Below are 27,263 nucleotides of genomic sequence, written 5' to 3' on the forward strand. Positions count from 1 at the left end.
TTGAAATAAAGTTTCGGCTGTTATTCCTGGAGAAACCATGCTTGCCGGTGCCGGTGCCGCTGCCGCTGCCGCTGCCGCTGCTCCCTGCCACAGTCCGCCGTTCCTTGGGAGCACTTGCATTTTGTAAGGAGCCGCATCTGAGTCATTGATTATTGGGACTGGTCCCCTTCTTTCCTCAGAGAGGGGTCTGTTCCAGGCTCACTTTCTTTTCGGAAGGTCAAAAGTGCGCGTGTGCTTGGAGTGCAGCGAGGTTCCCGGAAAATGGTATTGGAGTCCAAGTAGCAGGAAAAAACACTAGCATTTAATGAGCTCACACCATCTCCAGACTCTCCCAACAATCATTGTCTCGCCGGGTCCTCAACAACCACCTACGTGATAGGTAAGGCTCTCGGCTGCAGGTCGGTCTTCCCCCCCTTTAGTAAGGGCAACTCCCAGCATCAGAGAGGTCAGGCGATTAGGGAGCTTCTTTGCCCAAGGTCCCAAAGCTAGAATGCAAACAAGTCCTGGAGACTCGGGATTCGAACCCGACTCAAGGCCATATCATTCACTGCTGCTTTCAAAAGAGGAAGAATTTGGAGGTCGAAGAGCTGGGCTCCTTTTCTCTTTCGCCCTCCCTCAGTCGCTGCCGGACTTCAAGCTCCATGTGGGTAGGGAGCTAGGGCGCCCTCGGCTTACACCCAGCACCGGCACACATTGGGCGCTCGCGAATGGTCCTCCCCGGCGACACTGGAAGGAGATGGTTCCCCATTTGTCGGAGGCTCCTGAGCTTGCGGGCAACCAAGCAGAGGCCACTGCATGCAGTGGGTGTGGACGAGCTGGGTCGAGCTGGGAGCCCAGCACCCGGATCGAGACGCGTCTCCGGTTCCCACGAGCATGGAGACCCGGCCCCGGCAGGCTCCGGCTTGGGACCACCGGAGCGGCCCGCGCCGCAGCCGAGCCTCCGCGTCCTGCTGCGCACGCGCGGCGCCGGCCCGACTCCGCCCCCCCGAGTAGGGACCTACAGCGGGCGCGGCGGAGGCGGAGGCGGTGGCGGCCTGCGGCCGGCGGTGTAGACGCCCCTTCCCGGGAGCTGGGACCCGCCGGCCGGGTGAGTGGCTGCGCCGGAGGGCGAGGGCCCCGGGTTCGCGCACGGGACGGGCGGAGTGGGCCGGGGGCGCGGAGGCGGCTGCGGGGGCCGCGCGAGGCCGGAGACGGCCTGAGGAGGCCGCGCCGGGGCGGGACGGGGCGGGCAGTCCGGGGCCGGGTCGTGCGGGCCACGGTCTCCGCGTGTCGCGCGGTCGACCGGCCTGCCGCGTCGTAGCGTGAGGGCCCCCGGGGCGGGCTGGGGACAGACGGGGGCTCCGGGCCGGGGGCGGCGCAGACCCCGGGGCCGCGGTGGCGGCGGCATGCGGGGCCTTTGTGCCGCCGCGACCCCGCAGGCTCGCCCCCCGCGCGTCGGTCGCGAGTCGCGGCGGCGGCGTGCGGGCTGCGGGGCCGCGGGTGTGGAGCCGCCGAGCCGGCCTCCTCCGCCCGCCCCCAGCGTTTTAAATGATGCATCTCCTGCGAGGATTTCTACCGGTCGCTCCGAGCAGGAAGTGTCGTCAGGAGGCCATTTTTAAAGCCTCCTGCGGGCCTGGGAGGTAAGCGTTGACGTGGTGGGACTCTCCGTCCGTAGTTGGAGGAGACCCCGCAGCCCCGCCACGGCCTGATCGGCCCCGGGAGACCACGCAGTGAGCCCCTGCGCCCGCGCCTCCCTTCCTGGCACCACGCTGTTAGATGAGGACTCGCCTTGGAGACCGTGTGCCCTCGGTGTGAGAGTGCCAACAATAAACTTGAAAACCGGACTGGCATTGTCTTTCCTTGGGAGTTGCGCGGCCTGTGTCCCGGGATGGGCTTGTGCACGGAGGACCTGGGCACCTTCTGCCGGAGAGGGGAGTCAGGGGAGGGTGGATGGTGAAGGTTTGACTTGCTCCGACGCTGATGCAGCCTTTGTGAGACCTCGCCATCCCAGCTGTCCTTTCTCTCTTGCGATCTTGGATTGTTGGGCAGTTTCAGTCAGGGTGCAAAGGAGTGACTATTTCTTCACCGGAAAGAGAAATCAAAGGAGAGATAGAAAGGGAACACTTAAGTTCCTCTGTGTAAATGTAGCGCATTAAAATAACGCTGACTTTAAAAACTGGGATAATGAACAATTAGCCTAACATTAAACAAGTTAAAAAGTGACTTAGCACTTTGTCCTCTATTTAAAAGTCTACACAGCTGAACTGTAACGTGTTACAGCCTTTAAGAATTATATCTCTTGAGTTTAGAACTTAAGTCACCAAGGTGAAGACAGCCGTGGTCTCCAGGAGCTTGTCCTGCTTTCCTAGAGGAAAGGAGGAAGAATAAGAATGTATGTCTTTTTCTTTCTCAGAGTCAGGGATGCAAAGTTCAGCCCCTCGGTCATGTGTGTACACAATAGGAGATACTGGTGGAGGGTTCTCGAATCCCAGCAAATAGTTGTTTAGAAATCAGTGTCATATAGTCTCTTCAGAATGCCAGGAGAACGTTAGCCTGTTTTAATCATCTGATATTGATGTTCTTTTTCACCTAGGATGCACTCTTTAAAATTATTTCTTATCCTAGATATAATATAGCCTTGAAAGATAACCCTTTTGTATGTATCCGGTTTTGTTATGCTGATAACATTCATTACAGATGCATTTTGAAGACAGACAAAGGAGTGTATTATTCCATTGAGCCTCCTTCCTGACATTATGTCAAACTAATGTATATTTTTAAAAATTCAGTGATACCAATGTGGGGGGGCAGGGGAAATGCCAGGATCTGCCCTAGTATATTTGCCTTTAAGTAGAGATCCGGGCCAGTTTTGGGGCAAGAGGAAGAACAAAGAACATTTTCATGATCGTTGCCATGAAGGCTGACATTTCATTCATTCACTCATTTACTCATTCATTCCCTCAACCAGTATGTATTGAGTGCCTCCTGTGCCAAGCCCTGTGCTGTTGATGGGTAAACAAAGTCCTCAGAGTGAGGCCTCCTAGTTTTGACTGTTCTTAAGCTGCCTGGGGTAGACTGCATTTTCTTTGTTCACATATGCCAGCCCAGCTAATTGCAATTTCCAGAAGCCATCCTTGGAATGAAGGAGGGGGTCCAGAGACTGTAATCCAGATGTTCTCATCATGGAATAGGGGTGGCGAGGCAGCAGAATCACCTGGAAAAAGTTGTAAACCGCGTGCTTCAGCCCATTTCAGGAAAAGAGCAGTCTGATTTATTAGGTCACCCGAGTCCTAGGCAACCTTTTCTTTTTATTTTAAGCTCCTGTGTTACCTTGCCATACATCCCTGCTGGAGAAGCATTTTGGGGGCTCATTCTCCTTATATTCTGGAAGACTATTCCTGGGGAACCAAGGCTGCACAGACCCAGGACTTACATCCAGATGCCTGGCTTCTGCTGCACGGTATTTGCACAGTGCTTGCAGCCTCGCAGGATCCATGGTGTAGAAGCCTGTGCCAGGGCCTGTAGGTGTGAGCTAGATGGGGCTTGGTGCCTGAGAAGACAAGGCCTCAAAGAAGGAACAGCCCTGGAACTTGCCACACTTTTGACTCATCTGCAGCTCGACAGCCCCAGGCAGGAAGTAAGAACAGTACCTGAGTGACAGCAGATGCTGTGACTTCAGTTCACAGTCTCACACAGCCCGCTATCAGAAAGCAAAAGAATTTTGATTAGACAGCAGCTGACCAACTCCATGACCTGGGAAGAGACACACAGCCTCTGCAGCTCTGTTATCTTAGAAGCAGCAGATAATTGAAGGTGCACTTTGAGGAATATTGAGGTAACGTATGAATGTGCCTCTGCAGGCACCTGGCACCCCATCCACCTGACTTCAGTCAAGATGCTCCAGGATTGCCAAGGCCAGCCAGCCGCCGGGAGCATCCCGATCAGATCACTGATACAGCATTTACTGCTTCACTGAAACCACCCATTTATAACTGCTCTCTATCTCCCATTACATTCCTGAAAGACAGCAGCCCATGGCAGGTGTAGGGGTAAAATAGTCTTGGTTTGTGCTCATTATATGCACACACTGCCGGGCATAGCTACCATGCCAGAAACAGTTACGTTTCCAAGAATCTGCAAAGTGCTTACTGTCATTACATACTTTACAGAGAGTATCAGTGATGGCATTTCCAAGGTCAAATGGCTAAGCAAGGGTAGGACCCAGCATCCCCTTGCCCAGTCATCCCACTACCTTCCAAGGCAGTGGCCTTGCCCCCATTTCCAGCACCCTTGGCTAGGATGGGTATAAGATTGTACAATGACGTTCGTAATATTCTTGCCATCCCCACACAGTTCTGTGCACCTGTAATGTCAGGTAGTGGTTCTTAACCTTGGCTGTATATTAGATTTACCTGGAAAGCTTTTAAAACTCCCAGAGCCTCCCACACACACAGTGGGGTCCAGGCATCATAACTTTTAAAGCTCTCCAGGTAATTCTAGTGTGCAGTAGGGTGACCATCCCAGGTACCTCCTTCAAAAATAAGTTTACCATCCTGGGGGTATTATGACAAGTGGGTCACCCTAATGCAGTCAAGGTTAATAATCACTGCTGTGGTGGGAGATACTTCTTCTGTATTTGATTATACTTTTTATTAAACCCTTAATCATTTCATCTACAAAACTTGGTTTTTCTTTAAGCCAAAACCGGGGTGGGGGAGGGTGGATACAAAAATATACGCGTCCTTCATTTTTGTCACCGTTAGAGACCTCAAGTCCCTAGATGTGTTCAGTTACACACAATTTTTTTAATGTTGCTTGTAATACTACTTTGTTTTTTACCGTGTATTTTTTTTTAATGCTAACAAGAGCATAATTTCCCCATAACATTTCTTTTCCACATAGAGAACTGTAAGTTTGATACTTTAACACTCTGCCATTGGTCATATTCTTTCTGTTGAAAGGTCTTCTCTTAAATTGTTAAAAAAAAAAAATACTATGTAATAACTTAGTTTTCTGATATAGTCTCAGTTGAAGAGCTTCACTGTGTCAAGTCTGTCTCCAAATAACTCCTTTGTAGATGGGGCTGTGGAGGAGATCCTGGCCTCCAGCCCCCGAGGATCTCATCTGGCTGATTTGTTAAGCTAAGAGTTTCTGCTTCTCAGGAGTTTCCCGGACTCCTCTACATTCAAAGGAGTCTTAAAATAACAGGTTGACTTATTTCTTAACAGAACATGTACTGTTTGTTAAGGATAAGGTTACCTGCTGTCTGCATATACCTTTTCCTCACATCAGTGTGTAGATTAGGCATTACCATTCCTACTTTACAAGTGAGAAAACTCAGGCTCAGGGGAGGTTAATAGATCCAGATTTACACAGCTATTAAGTCCAAAACCTAGCTTTTAAACCTTGATCTTGATCTCCCAAGGTCATTGTCTTTTCCACTCTTACACTTTCCCCCTAGAAAGTAGAGGAATCAGTACAGCGACTTTCTTGTCCAACCTTCTTGCCCCATTCTGTTCCCCAAGTGATACATTTGGTTTCAGAAGGAAATCTAGAATCCCAAAAGCTATACACTTGTCAGCAACATTTGGAAGTATTTTTTTATTTTTTTTTTTTTTATTTTTGTCATTCAGGGGCCATCAGTTTGCACTTCAGTCATTTCAAAGTGCAGGGTAGTTTGGCAAAAAGAAAGTAACACTAAGTGTTTTTCTTTCTTTAGAACTATATACCCTTTCAGTTCAGTTCTGATTCTTTGTAATGGTCTGAAAGAGTTCTTGCTGAGTGAGCTACCAGCTTCTTCATAAACACCATTTACCTGGGCAGTGGTAGCACTTTACAGGCCTAATGTTGCTTCTCCCCCACCCCCCGCCCCATCAGGTGTTACTGTCTACATGCTCCTGGGCACTTTGAGGTAGAATGCTTTAAAATTTTGCTTGCTGGGAAACATTTCTTAGACCAGTCTTTGCTATAACTAAGTAGACAAAAGGAACAGAAAAAAAATCTTTGAGCCTCTCTGTTATTGGCTGAGTGCTTTGTGTATGTTCTTTTGTTTGGCTTTCCTAATTACCTTTTAAATCTGAAGATCCTAAAGCCTGTTTCCTTGACTGACAATGCACAGAGGGAATTACTTGCCTAAGGACCCCAAGACACAGGGACAGAATCACAGTTTGAACTGCAAACCTTCTAACTCCATTCCCTTTGCTCATAGTACTGCAGCTCCATCCCTGCACTGGCAGTGGGTTTGGTAGAAGCACCATGTAAGGATTCCTGGAGAGAGCGTCCTGACTCTGATTCTCCATCCAGAAATGATGTGGCCAGTCAACTACTACTACTTAGTTTGGGGGACATCTCAGGAACCAAAACTAGGTGTTGATGCCGGTGGCATGTATGTGCTGTAATTGGCTGGCCACCTCTCACATTACCATCTAGCTTGTAAATGTCCTTGCACTTACAGGGATATTTCACGGTTTAGCTGGGCTCGGAGAGGACCAGGGAATTCAGTAACTAGCTTATACATAAACCCAAGTTGTAGTGAGTCCTCCCTTATGTGGTTCTTGCATCTTTTCACATTAGCCACTTTGCCTTTAAGACTAGGTCTTGGCTCCAGAGGTAAATTATGTTTTAGGCTATACAACCCAGTAACTGTAATTAAAATCATGATGTGAGATTCAGTGTACATTTGGGAAAAAGCAGTCGTTAGGCAGTGAAGAAGAATGTATTTTAGACCCTTTGACTATTCAGTCATTGGCATGATTTCTTTATTTTTTTTTAAGAGTTTATGATGTGTAACTGGCCTAAACACTTTACATCACATTGTCACATAATCTTCATGACACACCTGTGACATAGGGACTGTAAACAGGAATCAGACAGTTGGCCCCAGGTCACACACCTAGAAAGGGATGGCACTGGGATTTGAATCCCTGTACTATGATTCCGGAATCCACAGCTTTAAATCGTGTCACTACTTCTCTTCTAATTCTGTTGAGCATTTGACGTTTCCAGTATTTAGAAGTGCAATGCTTCCATCTTAATGAGAACTTTATAACCCTCATGGTTTTTATAGGCTTTTCTTTTTAATAGGTTTTTATAGTGTCACTGACCTGGTGTCTAACAAACTTAGTCTTTTTCTCCATCCATCTGCATAATAAACTTAAGAAACCAGGCCAGGTGAGCTCAAAATCAAAAGGAAAAGGCAGCAGCAGGGAATGCTGCACGGCCTCTCCCTAGGAAGAGACAAGACTCAGGAAGCACATTTATGACAAACCATGCCCTTCTCTTTGGGGTGTGTCAGTCATCTTTAGCTGATGCTGTGGATAATTCTGCATTAAAAAGCTCATTGCGTGCTGTGAAAAAAATAGACAACTTAGTATTCATTGGACATTTTATTTATTCTGTCCACGATTAATAATACTAAGTATTTTCTGTGCTTTTGAAAGCCCTCTTAAGTTATCTTTAAAAATATTTGTATGTTTCTAGTCCTAGGAGGTCAAATGCAGAGGTTTTGGGATAGAGACATGAGTTTGAAAGGTAGATCAACACTGAAACTGCAGTTTACTGAGCGCCCTTCCAGTGTCGGGCATGCACGGCTTTTTATCATCTCATGTAAGCTTCAGTAATCAGCCCCCTGGGCAGTGGTTTGCCAAGAGGACCCAGCTTCCCAGTGGTTGGACCCTTTGTGAGCCAGACAGAATGAGTTGCAGGAAGGGAGTGGGCTTGCGAGCCGGTCACTCGGGTGCACCTGCAGCGACGTCAGATGAGCTCATGTGTGGCACCAGCAGCAAAGGCATCTTAGTTCTTCCCTGCCATTCACCGCATCCATTCACACCTGTCATGGGGTGCACTCAGATCTCCCCCCCGCCAACAGTTAGCCACAAGCACAGCATCTTTGTCACCTGAACTGAGGAAGTGCCGGCGTAGAAACACTGCATTATCTTGAGAATGGTTTAGAAGCCAGGAAGACACTTGGAAACAGGTGACTGTAATCCGAATGTGGCTTAGATGTCTTGCCTCCCATTAAACATATTTGCTAATCACAGCCTCACGCTTCCTACTGGCACTTGCTCCTAAGGATTCTTAACTCAGAATAACTGGCAAGATAGTTTTATGGAGACACATCTGAGAGGACTGCGCTCCTTCAACGCTGTAGATGGCTTGGTTCATTCCCTGGGGACTTTCCTCCATCAGGATGCACTCCACTTCTTGCCAAGTATGTGATCTTACCGTCCAGTCTGTCTGAGATTTCAAGTTTTCGGTTTTAGGAGAAATAATGTCTACAAGTTTTAAGAGGACTTGGAAAGAAAATGGCAAAACAGTTTTCTATAAATTTTGAAGAATCCCGGAGACTGGGAAAAGTGCTGGAAAACTAAAAATGCACAGTTGGAATCCTGGTTTGGTGAGTCTTTAAGTGGAGGAATCTCGTCTGAAGATTCTTGAGAATTTCTTAGAATTAATATGTAAGATGTTGAAGTAGTTGGTAAACAGGTTGTGCCTGGCAAGTGAGTTACTTCTTTCCTCCCCTTTCTGCCTTCCCGTCCTCCTGTCCTCTTGTCCCCTCCCTCTCTCTAGATAGTAGGATTACAGGGCTAATAGATAGCAGATTTGATATCAGCTGGTATGCAGATCTTTAGAACAGAATTGAGAACCAAGGACTAAATGAGAAAAGGTGTGCAGGTTGATCATGGTTCTATCAAGAGGGATGAGGATGTTTGTAGCCCCAGAAACAGGATATAAGAAAGTTACAAGGACAGTGGTTTCATTTTCATTTAAGGGCAAATTCTCAACAATGAGAACTATGGGACAATAAAATTAGGAGCCTAAAGACGGGAGCAGTTTTGTTTATGGCAATATTAGACCATCAGTTGCATGATCAACTGGTGAAGATGACTTAAAGGTTTGAAATGTTGCTAGCAGTTTCTTCCAGTGATTTCTAATACTGGCTTTTCACCACAACTCACTAGCATAGGGGTAAGTCCAGAATTGTCTGTCTCACCTGTGACACTGAGACTCCTCCACATTTGGGAGCCACTGGACCAGTCCCTAACATAACCCAGTATGTTAGAGTCCCTTTTCACCTGTGCATTCTTGGAGCCATGGTTTTCTTAGCTTCTGGCCACACATCTCGTTCCATTTTTGTTTTATTTTTATTTTTTGTTTTTGGTTTTTTTTTTTAAGATTTTATTTATTTATTTGACAGAGATCACAAGTAGGCAGAGAGGCAGGCAGAGAGAGGCGGGGAAGCAGGCTCCCTGCTGAGCAAAGTGGGGCTCAATCCCAGGACCCTGGGATCATGACCTGAGCTGAAGGCAGAGGCTTTAACCTACTGAGTCACCCAGGTGCCCCTCTTGTTCAGTTTTAATGGGATGAAAATGCCCATGTGAACACGTTGGCAATAGCAGTATTCTCAGATGATAGAATCCTGTGATTTCAGGGTTCAGCACTGGGAGACTAGGCTTGGAAATCACGTAGATAAATGTAGGTAAATAAGCAGGTGCGAAAGGGTGACTTGATGAGGAATAGCAGAAGTTCTGCTTCTAGAAGTTCTGGTACTAGTATTGTCCCTGGGGTCTCCCTTCACTAAATCCAGTTTACAACTCTGGAAAATGAAGTGCATGGGAGCTTCTACGAGTGACTCCTAAAACTTCCACCTGTTGTGTATGCCAGGAGTGCAGTGGGAAATGGAAGTCCTTGTCTTTGTCCATTACCAGTTTGCTAGCTGGAGGCATTTGCACGTCTTGCCCTCTTCACAGTCCTCTTCCATAGGTATGTGTTCAAACACTAAAGGCAGAGGGAGCGCCTTGTGACCCCACGGGCCTCTGCCGACTTGCTGTCTAAATATTACATACACATTCATGGTGCGGCAAGTCTGATTGAGTCCTAGATGCCACCAGGGTTCTGCTGCATACTGGGAATTACCTTTGAAAGGAAGCAGCTCTCTTTTGCAAAAGCAAAATAGGGAAAGACAAGTGTCAAAGAAAATAAACCCTGTAGTCAAACATGGTATGTTCTTAAGTGGTCCTTTCCAAAAATGCTTTTAAAGACAGGTTTTATGCTGGATTTGAATATGACTTCTCTTGACCCAACAGAAGGGCCTTCTGCTCCCACAGGTTGGCCTTTTAGACTTGAGTTTGCGTGGCTCTGGGCCTGTGAGCACTGTGCCAGAACAAAGCTTCTAATCCCCCCTCATATTGCTGCTCATCATTGAACAGACACTCACTGGGTATGTCTGTATGCCTCTTGACACTTAGAGAAGCACTTTGAAACTTCAGAAGTGTTCTCTTACACTCTCGAGCGTTTTAGTCATCGTGGCAGCGCTGTGGGAGAGGTTGGATAAGTGTCCTTCATTCTAATTGCCAGATGAAAAAATTGAGGCTCAGAAGGCTTCAGTGGATTTTAGAAGGTCATAAAATAAAGGCTTTTTAGCAGATCCCCAAATAGAATTTTTTTGTTTGGCTCCAAGTTCTTATATGTTTTGGGAAAAAAGCATGTGTACTTAAAGGTAACTCTTTATAGAAGTCGTCGTCAGCATTACACCTGTTGTGGCACTTGCTGTAAGGACATTTGCGTCTCTGCCACCACTGCCCGGGCTGCCACCACCTCTCAACTCAGCCCCCCATACTGTCATTCCACCCTCACAGATACTTGTCCATGCAGCGGCTGGGGGCTTTGTGGGGGTACAAATCACAGCAGGCCAAGTCACTGTTCCAGTCTCCCCTGTTATCTGTATCAGGGACAGGAAAAGCCACATCCTTACGACTCGGCTAGAGCTTTCCTTGATCGGCACCCCTACTGCCTCTGACCATGTAGACTGCTCCTCTTCCCTCCTCTCCTCACTCAGTACCTTCTGTTCTCCACCTCCTTGCCATTCCTCAGGTGGTCCAGGCCCACATCCCATAGACCTTTGCCTTCTCTCTGCCGGAAACTCCTTTCTCCCAGACAGCCCAGTCCTTGCTCCCTGGCCACCCCGAGGTCTCTGCTCAGAGGTCAGCCTAACGGGAGGCTCTCCTGACTCTCCACATCATTCCATGCCAGCCCTGCAGCCTCATTACCTACTTACTCCCTGGCCCCTGGCCTGGCTTTATGGCTGTATTTTTATCAATTACTCATCACCACCTAAGAAATAACTACGTTGCCTGTTTCCCCTCTCTAGACCCTCCTGATGTACGGACTGATCCTGGGTTTTGCTCACTGCTGGCTCGTAATAGATGCTCAGTAAGATGTTGATGGAATCAGTGTCTGTCTACCCAACATTGCCGGTGTATTACTGATTTCTTACATTTGTGAAAGCAAATGAAGCAAATGAGAGAACTGGGAATCCAAGCTGCCAGTTAGCTTTCATATAGAAACAAATGAACACCAGAGCCGAAGCCCTGGCTCTCTCCACCACTGGATAATTTGTGTGTGTAAAGTTGAAATAGCACCCTCCTGCACAAAGCTTTATTCAGGCTAATATGAAATTATACCTGTGAAATCGCTGGGATGCTGTCCGTGACCCTTAAAAATAACTGTCACGTATCAGGGGCTCTTCTGAACAACAGCTGTGGTTTCCTTGCTGCCAGCCTGTTATGGTTGGTCTAAAGGGATGAGTTTTAGGCGGCTGAATTTAAAAATGTCTTCCATTTAGGCTTCTTCTTTGCCATTTCTGTTGTATTACGTTTTAATGTGAATTTGTGTTTAAGAAAATATGTCAAGATTTAGCGTAAAAATCAAAGGTCATTGAAATAGAGGATACGTGTGGAAATAGCTTAACTAAACCTTAAGTTCATGTATTAACTGTGCTTTATGATGTCTTTTTTTTCCCCTCCTTTAGTGTTAACTGGACTATCAGAGAATTGAGAACAATCCTATTTGGGGATCATACACTGACTATGGTGGTTTATAAACAAGGATAACTGATGACGCCCCCCAGGAAGTCACTGCTTCTCTGCCAGTCACGAAGTTAAATGAAGGATGGCCCCTAAGGGTTTTATCATGTGAAGTCTTCCTGAATTTTCTTGCTCTCTCTTTTTGGAAATGCAAATAAAGAAGATGAAGGATATTGGACAGCAGTTATATACCACTCAAGTGAATGATGGACATAATTCCTTGACCATGTCCCCCAAACAACCAAATGCCAATAGAGCCACTCGACCAGATAGACAAGAAGCGCAAGCTCTCTTGTGTCAAGGCTCGGAGGCAGAGGCTGCCATGATGACCATCGCTACGTGTATGAAGTGCAAGAGTGTTGACAAAATCCTGCTTCAAGATTTGAAAAAGGGTACTGGGCCAAGCCAGAAGGAAGACAAATACGTTTGCTTCAGATGCAACCTTAGTGTGGCCACTTCCCATTTCCATTTTGTGAATAGTAATCCCAGTGCTACTCATGTAGGAAATAAAGCTGAAGCCATCGCCAGTTCCATCAATAACAAATTTAAGGTAAGGAACTTTAAGCCAGGCAAATACTATTGCGATAAATGTCGATTTTCCACAAAGGACCCTCTCCAGTACAAAAAGCACACGCTCCAACATGAAGAGATTAAATTCATCTGTTCTCACTGCAGCTACATTTCCTACACAAAAGGGGAGTTCCAGAGGCACCTGGTGAAACACACAGGCATATTCCCTTATCAATGTGAGTACTGCGACTATGGTGCTATTCGGAATGACTACATTGTCAAACACAGGCGCAGAGTGCATGAGAGGGCGGGGGGACGGCGACCGCCCAGAACTGTTGCCAAGCTGGAGCCAAAAAGAATCAGCACATCAAAACAAAACACAGAGCTCCTAAAAACTCCCAATCCAAGGACTGCATTTCAAAATAAGTTGTCAGATCAACTCTCAAGGTTCTCCCTCCATACAAATAAAGACAAAATGCACAATATCATGTTGTTGCCGGAATCAAAGGAATACCAAAAAGATGTAGTGTGTATTCCAAATAAAGTGACCCTGATGGAGCCAAATGAAGGCAGTCTGTTTGAGAACAAAAGCGTGGAGGTGGAAGTGTTGTCCCCAGCGAAAGAGCCCGTCCAGCCAGGAATGCCGTTGACAGTGGTGGCACCAGCAGAACTTGTGGTCCCTGCCAACTGCTTGGCCCAGCTGATCGATGTGAAGGTCGTCAACGGGACCCAGCAGCTTGTCCTGAAACTGTTTCCTCTGGAAGAAAGTAACCGCCCCGAAGCTGGTGGGGGTGAAGGGGGTCATTCTGAGCATATGATTAAAGAGAAGGGTTCGGCTGAACCAGAAAAAATGGTTTCTGCAAGCCAAACAAAGTCACTGGTGATTGAAGGGAATGTTGGAAAACTGGCAGGCACTGATCATCTTCAATCGTCAGTTCAGAAACAACTTAAAAATGTGAAGTGGGTCAGGTCTTACGATTTTTTCATGTCAAATTCTAGTGTGCACAATCGAGAATCCCTTCTCTACCCAGATACAGTTGAGGACTTCCAGAAAAAAAGTAGTATCTATCCACATAGACCAGCTCTTCCTTCTCTCTCTTTAAGAGGTCATTCTCCAGCATCTGTAGTAAAAAACAGTGTTTTCCACAGTTTCAGAGCTGCATCAAACCCTTTTCCATATAAAGCTGCTGTTTCTTTTGCTGAAGATGGAAGGAACTCACTTGGTGACTCACAGCAGTTATATCCCCTGGCTGCGTCACCTGCAACCATGTCCTTCTCTGGAGAAAAGGGCTTGTTGCCTGTAAGTACAAGTAACTTGGAATCTAGACATGAGATCAGTATTCCTATAAAAATGGTTCCCTCTCATAGGAAGTTGAAAGACAAGCAGACCGAGGAACACAAGGCAGTTTCAAACACAGGCCAGATTTCTTCCCAACATAAAAGTGAATATTTACACGTAAATATACCAGGAGAGGATGGAATCAGGTCTCAGCCGCCTGTGGAGGAGCCTTTAGAATTAAAGAATCCTGAAAGGACTAAGGACTCTTTCGATGGTCCAGTCATCTCGTCAGTATTTTCTCTGAGCTCTGGGTCTGAAAACGTCCCTGAGGGCGTTAAGTGGAATAGTTCAACATCCAAAATAAAGTCCATTGAACTCTTGCGCAGGAAGATTGCTCAGTTGATTGAATCCTGTGGCAAGCCGTCATCTTTGTCTGCAAATAACGCACATCGCCGTTCTGTAGGGCAGGCATCGAAGGGAACTTCGCAAGCTGCTCCTGAAGGTATTCACGAAATTAACGTGTCATTTGCCGGCACTGCCTATTCCACAGGCACACTCCCGAAACCTCAGGAAGACGGTGGTATCAATGGGCCGCTCACTCCTCAGCAAATATATCCACAGTTTATAGAAGGCAGCAATGGGAAAACTGAAAGCAGAGTGACCAGGAAGGCCCATGTTACTACTCCAGTATTGATCCCCAAAGGGGCTGTGTTGAGGGTTCTTAATTCTTCTGAGGATACCCACATTATAGAGGCAACGTGTGAAGCACCGGTCAGCATACCTTGCCGTGAGACCCAGTTAATAAAACCCATTCCGTTCTGCCCAGTGAGACCGACAGACTCAGACTTACCGTCTTTGACAAGTGAAAGTGGGCCCATAGATATGTCCCAAAATCTTGATATACCTCTTCGGCCAAAACCAAGAAAAGAGAGTGCTTTTTGTAGCACCATGCCTAAAAAAACTGGCCCCCTGCACGGTCAGCAAGGAAGCAGTGAACTGAGTAAGCAAGGCAAACCGCTTTCTAGAAGTCTTCCTATAAGTAAAAACAAAACCAAACAAGTGAATTCATCCAAGAAGAAAAGCAAAATCCAGGCTGATCCCAGCCGCTATCTCAAGGATCCTTCAATTTTTCAGGTTGCAAGACAGCTTCGACTGATTGCCGCAAAGCCAGACCAGTTGATTAAATGCCCCCGTCGGAACCAGCCCGTCATCGTGTTAAACCATCCTGATGTTGACTCTCCAGAAGTCACCAACGTGATGAAGGTAATCAATAAGTACAAAGGCAATGTCCTCAAAGTCGTCCTATCAGAGAGGACGAGGTGTCAATTAGGCATCAGAAGGCATCATGTTCGCCTGACATACCAGAACGCAGAGGAGGCCAATCAGATAAAAAGGCAAATGATGTTGAAAATGAAGCTTAAGAAGGTGCATAAAAACAACTACCAGGTGGTGGATTCCTTGCCTGATGACTCATCGCAGTGTATATTTAAGTGCTGGTTTTGTGGGCGGCTTTATGAAGACCAGGAGGAGTGGATGAGTCACGGCCAGCGGCATTTGATAGAGGCAACTAGAGATTGGGATGTTCTTTCTTCCAAGGGCAAATAAGTAAAAAATGGTCTTTGAAGCAAATTGTTTTTCTTACTTTTAGTTTATTCTAGTTTGTTTGTTTTTCCCCTCCCTCCCTCCCTGGCTCAGTGGAAGAAATGCAGATTGTAGGAATGGAAGGATCATTCATTTTTCAGAAACCTTGTGAGAATGTTGAGAGCCAGGAATCTTAACCTGAGATGACTGACCGGACCTTGGCAGGTGTCTGTAGCCCCCGGAATTGTATGCACAGATCTATGTACATGTGTTTTTCTGGAGAGAAGTGAAACTTCCAGATTTCCAGTTGAGATCTGAGATGTCTTTGTATAGCACCCCTTTTTTCTGAGTAGAAACAAATCTGGTGATCTGTTTAGGGTGTTCCACACTATGCTCTTTATTCAAAATGCTACTGAGGAATGAAACCCATATCTTGGTGTACACATCCATTTTTCTCTGCACTAACTCGTGCTGAATATTTGATACATAATGGAAATCATACTTTCTACTTCGTTATCTTAAATTGGACTATAGAAAAGTGGCTCTTCCTTGAAATTCCTCACCCACTGGGCAGTACTCAGAAGTGTTGTCTCTAGCACAGAGCATTAGCTTTGCTTGGCCACTTGAAAGAATGATGCCAAGGGTTTGCCTGAATTTATTACTTCAGCAATAGATGTTCGGGGAGGAAAGAAACATTTTCAAAGCTTTGCTTTCTTTTTAAATGTCCTGATTTATGACAGCTAGGGAGGGATTGTGCCTTTTAAAAAAAAAAAAAAAAAAGAAGAATGGTCACAGAGGTAAAATATCCAAAATTAAGGCTCCTGTGTGCCCTTACCACCCTCACAAACGTAAGGTAACTAGTTTAAAATGTGAATGAACAGGCTTCTTATGACATAGGTAAAACTGGGGAAGATAGTTCAAGGTAGGACTGTGAAGAAAGTTATGACTTTATCGTGATCACTGGTTTCCTTTGAGAACTCTCAGACCAGGGCGAAGGCTGCATGCACTTTCTCCACCACTTAGGATCTCAGACACTGCCCCTCCCCCCGCCCCCAGCTCAGAGCCTGCTCTTCCTCTGCCAGTTTTCTGAACAGGCTCTCCTGTGGAGTGAGACACTTCCCTATTCACCTCCTGTCCCCTTCCTTTTGTGCTTTTGAGGCCCCTTAAGGCTTTCCCTCATGAAAATCAACAAAATAGAAACATCCACCATCTTCGTTGAGGTTACAGAAACACTATTCCTGGTTTTCACTGATAGTCACAATCTGCTTCTAACTTCTCTTTTCCACAGTCTCTTCTCCCGATCGCTCACCTTTCCTAGGTAGTAACTCTTGAGAACACCTGCTTCCCTCTCCACCGATAGACACCAGCACCACGGCTGGTCCACAGGACACCTTGTGTGCATTAGGAAAAACTCCTTCCGCACTTTTACCACCTCGTGGGCAGATTGGTGGCCTGGCAGAGGGAGCTGGGGTTGGATCTCATCCTCACTCGCCCACTCCACCAGGCAACAACCATCACACAGAACACACCCACGCACCCTGAACGCCACAGGGTGGCTCCAGCTCTGTTTTCCTCCCCCCTTTAAGACTGCTCCATCCTTAGGGAATTCGTTAGTGCAGTGAATGGAACTGGGGGCTGTTATAACTGGAAAAAACTTGAGTGAGATTTCCATTGTGCTGGTTAGTTGGAACTTTCTGTGTTTGTTTTGTTTTGTTTTGTTTTTACACGCGTGAAAGTCTTAGACTATTTTCTGATAGGTGGAATTGTAATTCTTTACAATTGGTTCTCATTACAGTTAATCAGCATTTCTTATGTCTAATTAAATGCATGGTCATTAAGTTGGCTAATTGGTTAATTTTTATTGAAATTTAAAACTTGGGTTTTTTAGATGTGTATATATGCATGTGTGTACACATATAAATATTTTTTACCATATGAAAACCGCAGTAGCTAATTTTCTGATTTCCTATTTTATAATGAAATTATGTGAGCTGGAAAAACAGAAGACATTTTATATTCTAGAAATTATTTTGGAAGCACATTTTTATAATGGTGTGATCTCATTTTTAAGAAAATGAAAGCACAAGTAAGTGATGAGTCTGGTTTCTACGAACAAACAGGAGTAGAAACCCCTGAGGATCATTCTGTTGCAGTATTTCATCCCCGCGCATTTCTAGTTGGTGCTTTCCAGGAACTGGATCCCGCGTACCACTTCACCACATAGAGGAGAACGCTGCAATGTGAGCCGTGTGTAGATGTGTGCCATGCCGGCAGAATGGAAGGCTCCTAAAATACTGAGAAGAAAAGGCTGTGATTTTTTTTATTTTTTCTCCTTCTATACCTCACTGCTTAGTAGCATCTTTCTTGAGAGGCTAGAGCATGACCTTTCAAGAAAAGTGACCATGAATCAGGTCAGAGTGTTAAGTGTCAACATGAAATATTTATACTTTGCAGCATCAACCGTTTTTCAAGTATTACCTAAAACTCAGCTTATGTACTTGTATGGAGCTAAATTTTATGAGTAGACTACGTAGCAAAGTTTTTTTTGGAGATTTCCAGAGCTACAACACTTTTTTGAGGAATCCTGAAGGCTCCTGAAAGTCATAAAAAATGAGAAAGCAAAACATGACTGTCCTCCCTATATGAAGAACTTTAGGAAATAGCTTGTTAACATGTAGGTAAATGTCAGGAAACATTTCTAACAAAATTGAACAAAGTAGGAGTAGAACCATGTTGAGTATTTACATACTCCTACCTTGATTTTGAAGGACCTGTACTCGCTAAATTTTATTAATAGTACTTACTAATAAAATTTTACACTTATTTCTTAGAGTTTCTTATTTTGGGGGGCCAGAAGTGAGACGATCTTGTTATAGTTATGACAGAGTGAAAATTTAAAAAAAAAAAAAAACTCATAGTCTCATAGATAATATTTTACCCAGATTTTTATCCCCTCCCCAAAACATTTTATGAGCCCTATTGTGGGCCAAATGCTGTTTGTTAAACTAAACTGAACACAGTATATTAACCCTCAAAAGCTCCATCCCTCTTTCTTGATGACCTAATAGGTGTAAACCATCCCTGGAAACAAAGATGTGGCGTTGCTTGGCCTTTGGAATAATTTTTGAATCTGTAAATGTCAATTTGAGCAGAAAACAAACATTGACACGTTGTAAGCATTATTGTAAGTCCTGTGTGAACAGTTTGTGTGTCTGCTGCTCTGGTTTTGAAACACGTTTGTATATAGATATAGAAGTTGGCGTAAATTTTGTTAAATAAAGCAACCGTATAACATTCTCTGTCCTTTCATTTCAGTGTTCAGGGGGCTATTCATGACATAGTCTATCTTGTGGGATAGGTCTCTCAAATATGGAAGGTGTCCTTCTGTACAGCACAGGTCCCTTGAGTTCTAGAGGGTATATTTTGAACTCAATGCACTGCTGGCTAGCCATGCATACTCTGAAATGACACCAGGTCCCTTTTTTCTTTTGCTCTGCCTTAAAGTCACAAGAGGTGCTGGTTTGGGCAGCAGTAACAATTTTCATCTCATGGTCTGTAGCCTGGTCAGAGATGGTATATGGCCACTGCACCTGCCTCTCAGCTGGGAGGGGTCTGGGGTGAGAGAGCTCCCAAGTGGTTGATGAGCCTGCTGGACCTGTGGACAGCTGCACTGTGCCCTTGTCTGTCCAAACATCCTCTCATCTGGTTCCATGCATACCTGGGAGGAAAGAGGATGAGGATGTTCAGGGCAGGGGTGGGGAGGAGGGGTTCCCTCATTTCTTTCCAAGGAGTCAAAAAGGGAAAAGGAGAAATGGACTTGAGTTTTGGCAGATCCTAAGGAAAACATAAAGAGATGTGAGTTGCTTAAATTCAGCAGTTTGCTGTTCTCGTTTGTTACTGAGAGGAAATGTCATCCTCCATCCTATAGATCTAGTCCAATAAGTTGTTGCCTTTGGTTATTTGGGGGGAAGTGGGAATCAAGGTGGTGGAAGTCTCAAGGGGGGTTTACACTGGGTGTGGACGACCAGAGGGGGCTGCGGAGTGAACAGAGAAGGGGCCTGAGCAGAAGCCGATGTCCAGGCCAGAAAGCAAGGGAGGGGCAGTCGCTAAGCCACATTGTATTGTGAAGGAACCTCAAGCTCCAGAAAGATGAACGTTTACATGAAGCTGAGCGAAGTCATGGGCAAGCTGGGGTTTTAGCAGGAAGCTCCAGGCATCTGAAAAGCTTTTTGCTTTGCAACATGTGTAGAGCCCTTTGCTGCCACCAATTACACTCAGTAAGAACTGACTTCTCGAGAGTCTAGCAGGGGTCAGAGCCCTTAGCTGGAGCGAGATAGTGTTCTGGGGAATGCGTGCTTCATCTAGAATGGTGCTGCCCAGTAGGGATATATGTGAGCCACATATGGAGTCTGAGCTTTCTGGCAGCCACATTTAGGAGAATAAAAAGAGCGGGTGACGTTAAATGTTTTATTTGATCCAATACGTCTAAAATATTGGAACATTTTCAGTAAAAATAAAATGGAAGTATTTCATGTATATAAGCACACACATATAGACACACTGCTTAAAACACAATCTTTAGGGGCGCCTGGGTGGCTCAGTGGGTTAAAGCCTCTGCCTTCGGCTCAGGTCATGGTTCCAGGGTCCTCGGATCAAGCCCCGCATCAGGCTCCCTGCTTGGCGGGGAGCCTGCTTCTCTTCCTCTCTCTCTGCCTGCCTCTCTGCCTACTTGTGATCTCTGTCTGTCAAATAAATAAATAAAATCTTAAAAAAAAAAACACACACAATCTTTAGAAACCTGGTATATATCTTCAACTTACAGGAGGTTTAAATTTTAATGCTAAATTTTCATTTATAATGAAATGTCATCTCACCAAAGCACTTCAGCTGTGTTTAATGGCAAGATTTTTAACAGCTTCCATTTTTCTATTGAAACGAGAAATTCAGTTCTTCAGGCAACCTAGCCACACCAGATGTTCACTACCCACGTGTGTCCAGTGTTTACCACGCTGAACCACCTAGGACTGGGTAAATCATACCGTGTTGTAAATATCAGCTTGCTTGTCTGAGCTCCTTGACAGGAAGAAATGGGTTTTATTTATCCATGTATCTCTAAAACTAGGGTAGGCCAGGTGAGGTCCCACTAACTCACATTAACGACACGCCCGCTCTGTGCCCAGATTCCGCATCCATGCCCCGCCCTTCCATCCCTAGACCTGTACCTACCTTAGAGAAATGGTTGCACATGTGACTTTTTAAAGTCAATTAAAATTCATTTTGCAGCCTTAGCTTGTCAACCAAACAAGAATTTATTTCTCATTGACACTGCACCCACCGTGCCAGGGAGGGGGGGGTCCCATCTTGTAGCAGCACCATTCCAACCACTTGGTCTCCTTCCTCAGTGTGACGGCAAGAGGAGAGGATCTTATACAAGTGGGAAACAACACACAGAACTTGCGCTCACGATCTGCCGCCCCAGAAGTGGTCACCCAACCTCCCCAAGGGGCAATGCCATCCCACTGCCTCTGTGTGCAGAACGGCATACTGACCACTAGTAACATCTAACACAGCGGGCCACAGGCTGAGTGCTGCTGGAGGGGCATGGATGGCAATCGCCCTGTGTGGAAAGCAACGCGTTAACCTGATAGTTGTGAAATGGTAACCGTCGGCTAAGGCGGGGTGAAGATATGGAGAAAGAGGAACTTCAACCTGTATTTGGCAATATCTAAACTTGAAGAAGCAATATACTGTTTTCATTTGCATTGCCCTGATTCCTAGTGAGACGTGTATATTTTGTAAGTATTTCTTGGACATTCTCATTTTCTGTACATAGACAACTGGTATTCCTTGTCCATTTTTGCTATTGAATTATTTATTTTAAACTTTTTTTTAAGATTTATTTATTTATTTATTTGGCAGACAGAGATCACAAGGAGGCAGAGAGGCAGGCAGAGAGAGAGAGAGGGAAGCAAGCTCCCCGCTGAGCAGAGAGCCTGATGCGGGGCTCGATCCCAGGACCCTGAGATCATGACCTGAGCCGAAAGCAGAGGATTAACCCACTGAGTCACCCAGGTGCCCCTATTTTAAACTTTTAAAAGAAAATGTAGACCCTATTAAAAATCCATAAAGAAACTTTTTTTTTCCTTTGGGTTTGGTGTTTTTGTACTTTATTTTAGAAATCTCTCCCCACCTTGAAGTCAAAAAAGAAGGCTTTTTGTATTAAATGTAATATTAAAAATAAACTTCCATACAACAGTGAACACTATAACAAAACACAAGCTGTCAGATAAAGGCTTTGTAAAAGTCTTTTCCAAAAGGATCTGGGTCAGTTCTGGGTGAATTACTCAGTTGTCCTAACCCTCATTATGGGAGAGTCTGCTTTTATCCCTGTGTGAGACACTACCTCCATATACCCAGGTTCCATATTTGTGTGGATCTACAGTTGGGTTTCTGTGTTGCTGTATTACACTGTTCATTGTGATTCTTCTTCAAAGTTAATTCTATTTGTTGAATGAATAAATATGAATTTCAAAGTTAATTCTTTTTTTTAAAGATTTTATTTATTTATTTGACAGACAGAGATCACAAGTAGGCAGAGAGGCAGGTAGAGAGAGAGGAGGAAGCAGGCTCCCTGCCCAGCAGGGAGCCCGATGCGGGGCTCGATCCCAGGACCCTGGGATCATGACCTGAGCTGAAGGCAGAGGCTTTAACCCACTGAGCCACCCAGGCTCCCCCTCAAAGTGAATTCTAATACGATAGTTTACCATAGACAGAGGTATATATGAAGTGCAGACACTTTCCTTGCCAGATATTAGAAAGCTGTATAATGACCTTGGCTATTCTTGGCTCTTTGCTGTTCCATATGCATTTGAAAATCAGCCTGTCAATCCCTCTTGAGACTTTGATTGGAAGAGTATTGAATTTACAGATGCGTTTGAAGAAAATTTTCATCAGTGGGAACATGTTATTACCATTTAGTCAGCTAATTGATTTGAAAACGTAATAGAAATAAAGTTGTGCTGGACCAATAACGTTTTATAATTTATTCCCTTTTGGGGAGGGGGTAAGATTTCATTCATAGTAACAATAAAAACTCAAGGTTGCATAGTCAATTAAAACCATGAGGAAGGAAGGAAGAGAAATTCTAGACCACCATATCACTTGCAATAAGAGTAGCAAAATTGCCAAGTGCAAATTCAATATTTTAAAAATCAGTAGAATTCGGCATGGAAATAGCTCTCATAGGAATGTTCCTATTACCTCCACTATTCCATAGTTTAAGAAATGTCCTAACTAATGTATATGAAATTAAAAATTAAAATGGGTCTCTTTGTATTTTCTATGTAAGCAAAAGATTAGAGTTTGAAAGAAAGAAGTATTAGAAGAGACAAATTTTCCTTAGAGTTTCACCATAATTTTAGAGTTCCAGCATAATTTTTCCATAGGTTCTTGGAAGATATATTTTATCAGCTTAAGGTAATTCCTTTTGATCCATAAGTTGCTTAGGTTGTTTTCTTTTTCATAACTGCATTTGTTAAATTTATGTAACATATCTGAGTACTTTTTCTTTCTTAAAATTCTAACATAATGTATTACTTAAATACATTTTTCTCATATTAAATCTTCCTTATATTCCTGGGATAAACCATATGTCATCATGATCTATTCATGTGTATATAGTGCTGAATTTCCAGATCTAATGCTAGAATCTATGTAAATGGTACAGGTCTGTAATTTCCTCTTTTAGTATTGTCCCTATACTATTTTATCAAAATATACCACTCTCATATATATACAATGGAATACTATGCAGCCATCAAAAGAAATGAAATCTTGCCATTTGCAACTCCATGGATGAAACTAGAGGGTATTATGCTGAGCGAAATAAGTCAATCAGAGAAAGACAATTATCACATGATCTCTCTGATATGAGGAATTTGAGACGCAAGGCGGGTGGGTTTGTGAGGGGTAGGGAAGGAAAAGATGAAACAAGATGGGATCGGGAGGGAGACAAACCATAAGAGACTCTTAATCTCACAAAAACAAACTGAGGGTTGCTGGGGGGAGGGGGTGAGGGAGAGGATGGCCAGGTTATGGACATTGGGGAGGGTATGTGCCAATGGTGAGTGCTGTGAAATGTGTAAGTCTGATGATTCACAGACCTGTACCCCTGGGGCAAATAGTACATTATGTTAATTAAAAATAATTAAGAAAAAAAAATGATATACCACTCTCACAGATTGGGCAGGGGGGGGTCACTTCTTCTACTCCATTTGATGTAAATTGTTGCAGAGAATAGAGATCAGTTGGTCCTTGGAGAGTTAATCCTTCAGCAAAAACATCCTGACCAGGCATCTTTAACAGAAAGGGAGAAACATAGATGGAGGGAGAAGAAGGTTGGAAAGTCTCAAATATGGATTTGATTTCTACAATAATTATCTATTTTTTTCAGGTTATCTATTTTTTATTAAGTCAATTATGCTCCTCTAATCTGTTCAATTCCATAGACCTAGAAAAATAGAAACAGTAGTCCTGTCTTTTTGATGTTTACCGGTAAGTAGAATGATGCATCCTATATTATTTGGTGGGTCATACAAGTCCATATGCCATCATGTAGAAAAACTGTATCCCGTCTGAGTCAATAGAAGTCATAAAGTCAATCACTTGAAAAGGTTTGCATTCGTAATGTTCCAAAAATAAGAATTCATTCAGCTCATGAATGCAGCCTATAAACCCTATGAAAGCAAGGTTCACCTCAACACCAAGCACGCTTGAGGACATGCCTCCATATGGATAAAGAACAGCTAGACTGCAAATGGTGCCTAGCAGAGAAGGAGACTTCACCAAGTTGCAGAGAACATTTTGCTGTTGTCGCTAAAGTTTTTGTCTTCGGGTGTTTCTCAGGGCACCTGTCATTCATTTTTCACAGCCCCAGGGCCTAGCATCTGGGTTCCCCCTGTGGCACAACTGTGGCATGCCTCATCTGGGGGTATGCTCCCCTTTAGAGGACGTAGGATGCCATACAAAAAGCCCATTATGCAGAGTTGTCTGATTGCAGCACTGAGCCCATACTAGTTAGAATAACATGATAACAAAACTCAAATTCGTCGTGGTTCAAGTCCAGCTAAGATTTATAGTATCCTTGTGTGTAGTCCACTCCAGGCTGGGTAGCATTCCTGCAAATCTTACCTTGGGGGCCTATATTTCAAATTGCAGTGTAGAGAACAGATAAGAAAGGGGTGGAGGAGGAAAGAGGGCTGGCTCTTAATTGCTTCAGCTAGGAGGTGACAGCCCTTTGTTTAGAATTAGTTCAACAGCTTCAACTAATTGCACAGGAGATTAGGAAATGGGGTGGGGGGCACATGGGATATCTGGTAAACAATTTGCCACATTAACTGTGCGACTTTGAGCAAGTAACTCAACCTCTCTGTGCCTCAATACATGTAGTATTAGCCCTGATTTTAGAGCCAAAGTGAACACATTTTATATCTTGCATCTTATGAGAATTCAAACAGCCAGGTGGTATCTCAGATATTAAGTATTTAATTCAGTAAATATTCACTAATCTATTGAACACATTTTCTGGGGCAGACATGCATGATCTTAATATTGCCATGATTAGAACACTAAGATCCGTGCCTTCATATCGCCGGGAACTTCAAAGTGTGGTCTGTGGGCCAGTAGCATGGGGATCACCTGTTATCTTGCAAGAACTACAACCACTTCAGCCCCATCCCTGACCTCCTGATTCAGAATCCACAAATCCCTGGGTGACTTGTGTGCACATGACAGTTCGAGGAGCACTGGCCTAGAATACTGATCCTTCATTTCTGGTTTCATCTGGCTCATTCTTTGTTTCCCGTCTCAAGAACACCTGCTCTGATTCTCTCAACCCCACCCCCATCTCGAGGTTAGGGATTAGACGTTGCCATGGCACTGCTACTGCTCTTAGAAAATGAAAGGGGAGAAAGTACTCATCGTCCAGTTGGGAAGCCAGCATACTTTGTGTTATCAGAACAAGTGGCATATGCAGAGCCATGGGCTATAATTAATGGTAATATGAACCAGGGGGACAGGGTGGGGGCAGCAAGCCAGAAGGAAGACAGCAGGGAACTAAAAGACAGTGCCTTGGCTGGACAAGCTGGGCCCCGACTCACAGAGAGGAACCCAGGCTGAAAGAAGTGAACCAAGATGCTGCTGCAGCCACGTGGTTGAGAGCTTGAGGCTCAGGGCTCATCTCTTAAACTCACCTCCTGCAAGCGGACCTCCTGCTTTCTCCATGCCTGTCATTTTATGGACCCCGGTTTACAAGGGAGCTGGGGTTCAGGGCAAGACCTCTCAGGGGCTCATGCATAGTAAGCTTGTGAGTTAAACACTAAAGTCTGAGAAGCATTGCTTTACTATGCGTACAAATCACGATGACCTCATTAAAATACAGATTCCAGCTCAGCCTGTCTGATGATACCGGCGCTGCTATTCTAGGGACGAAGCATTGAAACCTTCAAGTTTTCTTTTATAAAAACAGAACGAACAACAGCTGTGGGGGAAAGCAGTGTGGAGCCTATTCAAATACTCTTACTTCTATGAACTGATACAGAAAGCAACTGCCTTCCTTGCCATTTGCCTTTCTGAGCTCAATACATACAACCATAAATTCCTGTCTTCTCTCAGAAACTTAAGAGCAAATAGCTAACCCGACCGTGGAGCGGCCAGCTTTCCACCATCTCAGCAACTCAAACGAGGTTGATCCTAAGTACCTCGCCCTGAATCCCTCCCCTTGGATGTCAAACCTGGAGATTCTGATCCTGACGTTTCCTCATAAGGCAATTGGAAGCTTGGATATGTACGCTTCACTGGGGCATTTTGAATAATGGTTTGTAATGAACTCCTAGAACTGGCCATCACATGGGTGAGACTCTGGAAATCCTGGAGCTGGTCTCATGGCTTTAAAACTCCCTGGGCAGGAGTGCCTGGGTGGCTCAGTCTGCTGAGTGGCTGACTCTTGGTTTTGGTCCAGGTCATGATCTCAGGGTCCTGGGATCGAACCCCATACTGGGCTCCAAGCTCAGCAGGGAGTCTGCTTGTGGATTCTCTCTCTTTCTGTGTCCCTTACCCAGCTCGTGCTCTCTATCACTCTAAAATAAATGAATACATAAATCTTAAAAAAAAAATCACTGGTGAGTCTGGTCAGGTGCTTCACCACCAAGCAGACATTAGAGTCTTATCCCCCATCCACACTCCAGCCAGAACCTGTCTGCCTTGTTACTATTGTTGCACTTGTCTCCAGACTTTTTCAAGGAACAAAGCAACTTGACCCTTTGAAAAACTAATGTAGCCTTTACCCTTTGTTTTAGAAATCATAAACCTGGCAAGTCACTTCATTTCTTCCAGCCCCCATGTTATGCAAATCCCTGACTTTTTTTTTTTTTAAGATTTTATTTATTTATCTGACAGATGGAGATCACAAACAGGCACAGAGGCAGGCAGAGAGAGAGGGGGAGGCAGGCTCCCCACTGAGCAGAGCACCCGACGTGGGACTCGATCCCAGAACCCCGGGACCACGACCCGAGCGGAAGGCAGAGGCTTTAACCCACTGAGCTACCCAGGTGCCCCCAAATACCTGACTTTTAAAGGACTGTGTAAGGAGGGCACATATTGCATGGAGCACTGGGTGTGGGGCATAAACAATGAATCCTAGAACACTGAAAAAAAATTAAATTTAATTTAAAAAATAAAAAATGAAGGGCTGTGTATTCTATTTGCAGGGAAAAGAGGGTGTTTCTCTTTCTAGTCTCTATTCATTTTGGCAGAGATTTCACTAAGAAATCCATAAAAGAAAATTATGATTTAGAATGCAGAGGTTTCTCAGATAAAATGAAAGATCATGGTTGGCAATTGTGTTTGTAACTCACACAAATACCACATAAAAACCTGGAAGTTTTCTGTGTGTTAATACTGCTAGAACTGAGATTTGAAGGGAAGCTAAAAATAATAAAAACTTAGCTAAATATTATACTGAAACATTTATTTTAAGAGTAAAATACCTTTTA

General features: G+C 44.7%; 1 protein-coding gene across 4 annotated transcripts; it reads left to right on the plus strand.

Moving 5' to 3' along the window:
* The first annotated feature begins 992 nt into the window (after positions 1-992).
* On the plus strand, positions 993-15,586 carry ZNF518B (zinc finger protein 518B). Of its 4 annotated transcripts, XM_032855022.1 has the most exons (3): positions 1,017-1,087; positions 3,298-3,814; positions 11,789-15,586. In XM_032855022.1, exon 3 carries the CDS (start codon positions 11,992-11,994, stop codon positions 15,235-15,237), a length of 3,246 nt encoding a protein of 1,081 aa, XP_032710913.1. In that variant the 5' UTR covers positions 1,017-1,087; positions 3,298-3,814; positions 11,789-11,991; the 3' UTR covers positions 15,238-15,586. The 4 variants fall into 4 exon arrangements, with proteins under 4 accessions (XP_032710885.1, XP_032710913.1, XP_032710903.1 ...); XM_032854994.1 differs by lacking the exon at positions 3,298-3,814 and having other exon boundaries at positions 993-1,087; XM_032855012.1 differs by lacking the exon at positions 1,017-1,087 and having other exon boundaries at positions 3,141-3,814.
* The last annotated feature ends 11,677 nt before the right edge of the window (positions 15,587-27,263 follow it).

Source organism: Lontra canadensis, unplaced genomic scaffold (genome assembly GCF_010015895.1).
Source record: "Lontra canadensis isolate GAN:19392208 unplaced genomic scaffold, GSC_riverotter_1.0 scaffold1, whole genome shotgun sequence".
Taxonomy (NCBI): domain Eukaryota; kingdom Metazoa; phylum Chordata; class Mammalia; order Carnivora; family Mustelidae; genus Lontra; species Lontra canadensis.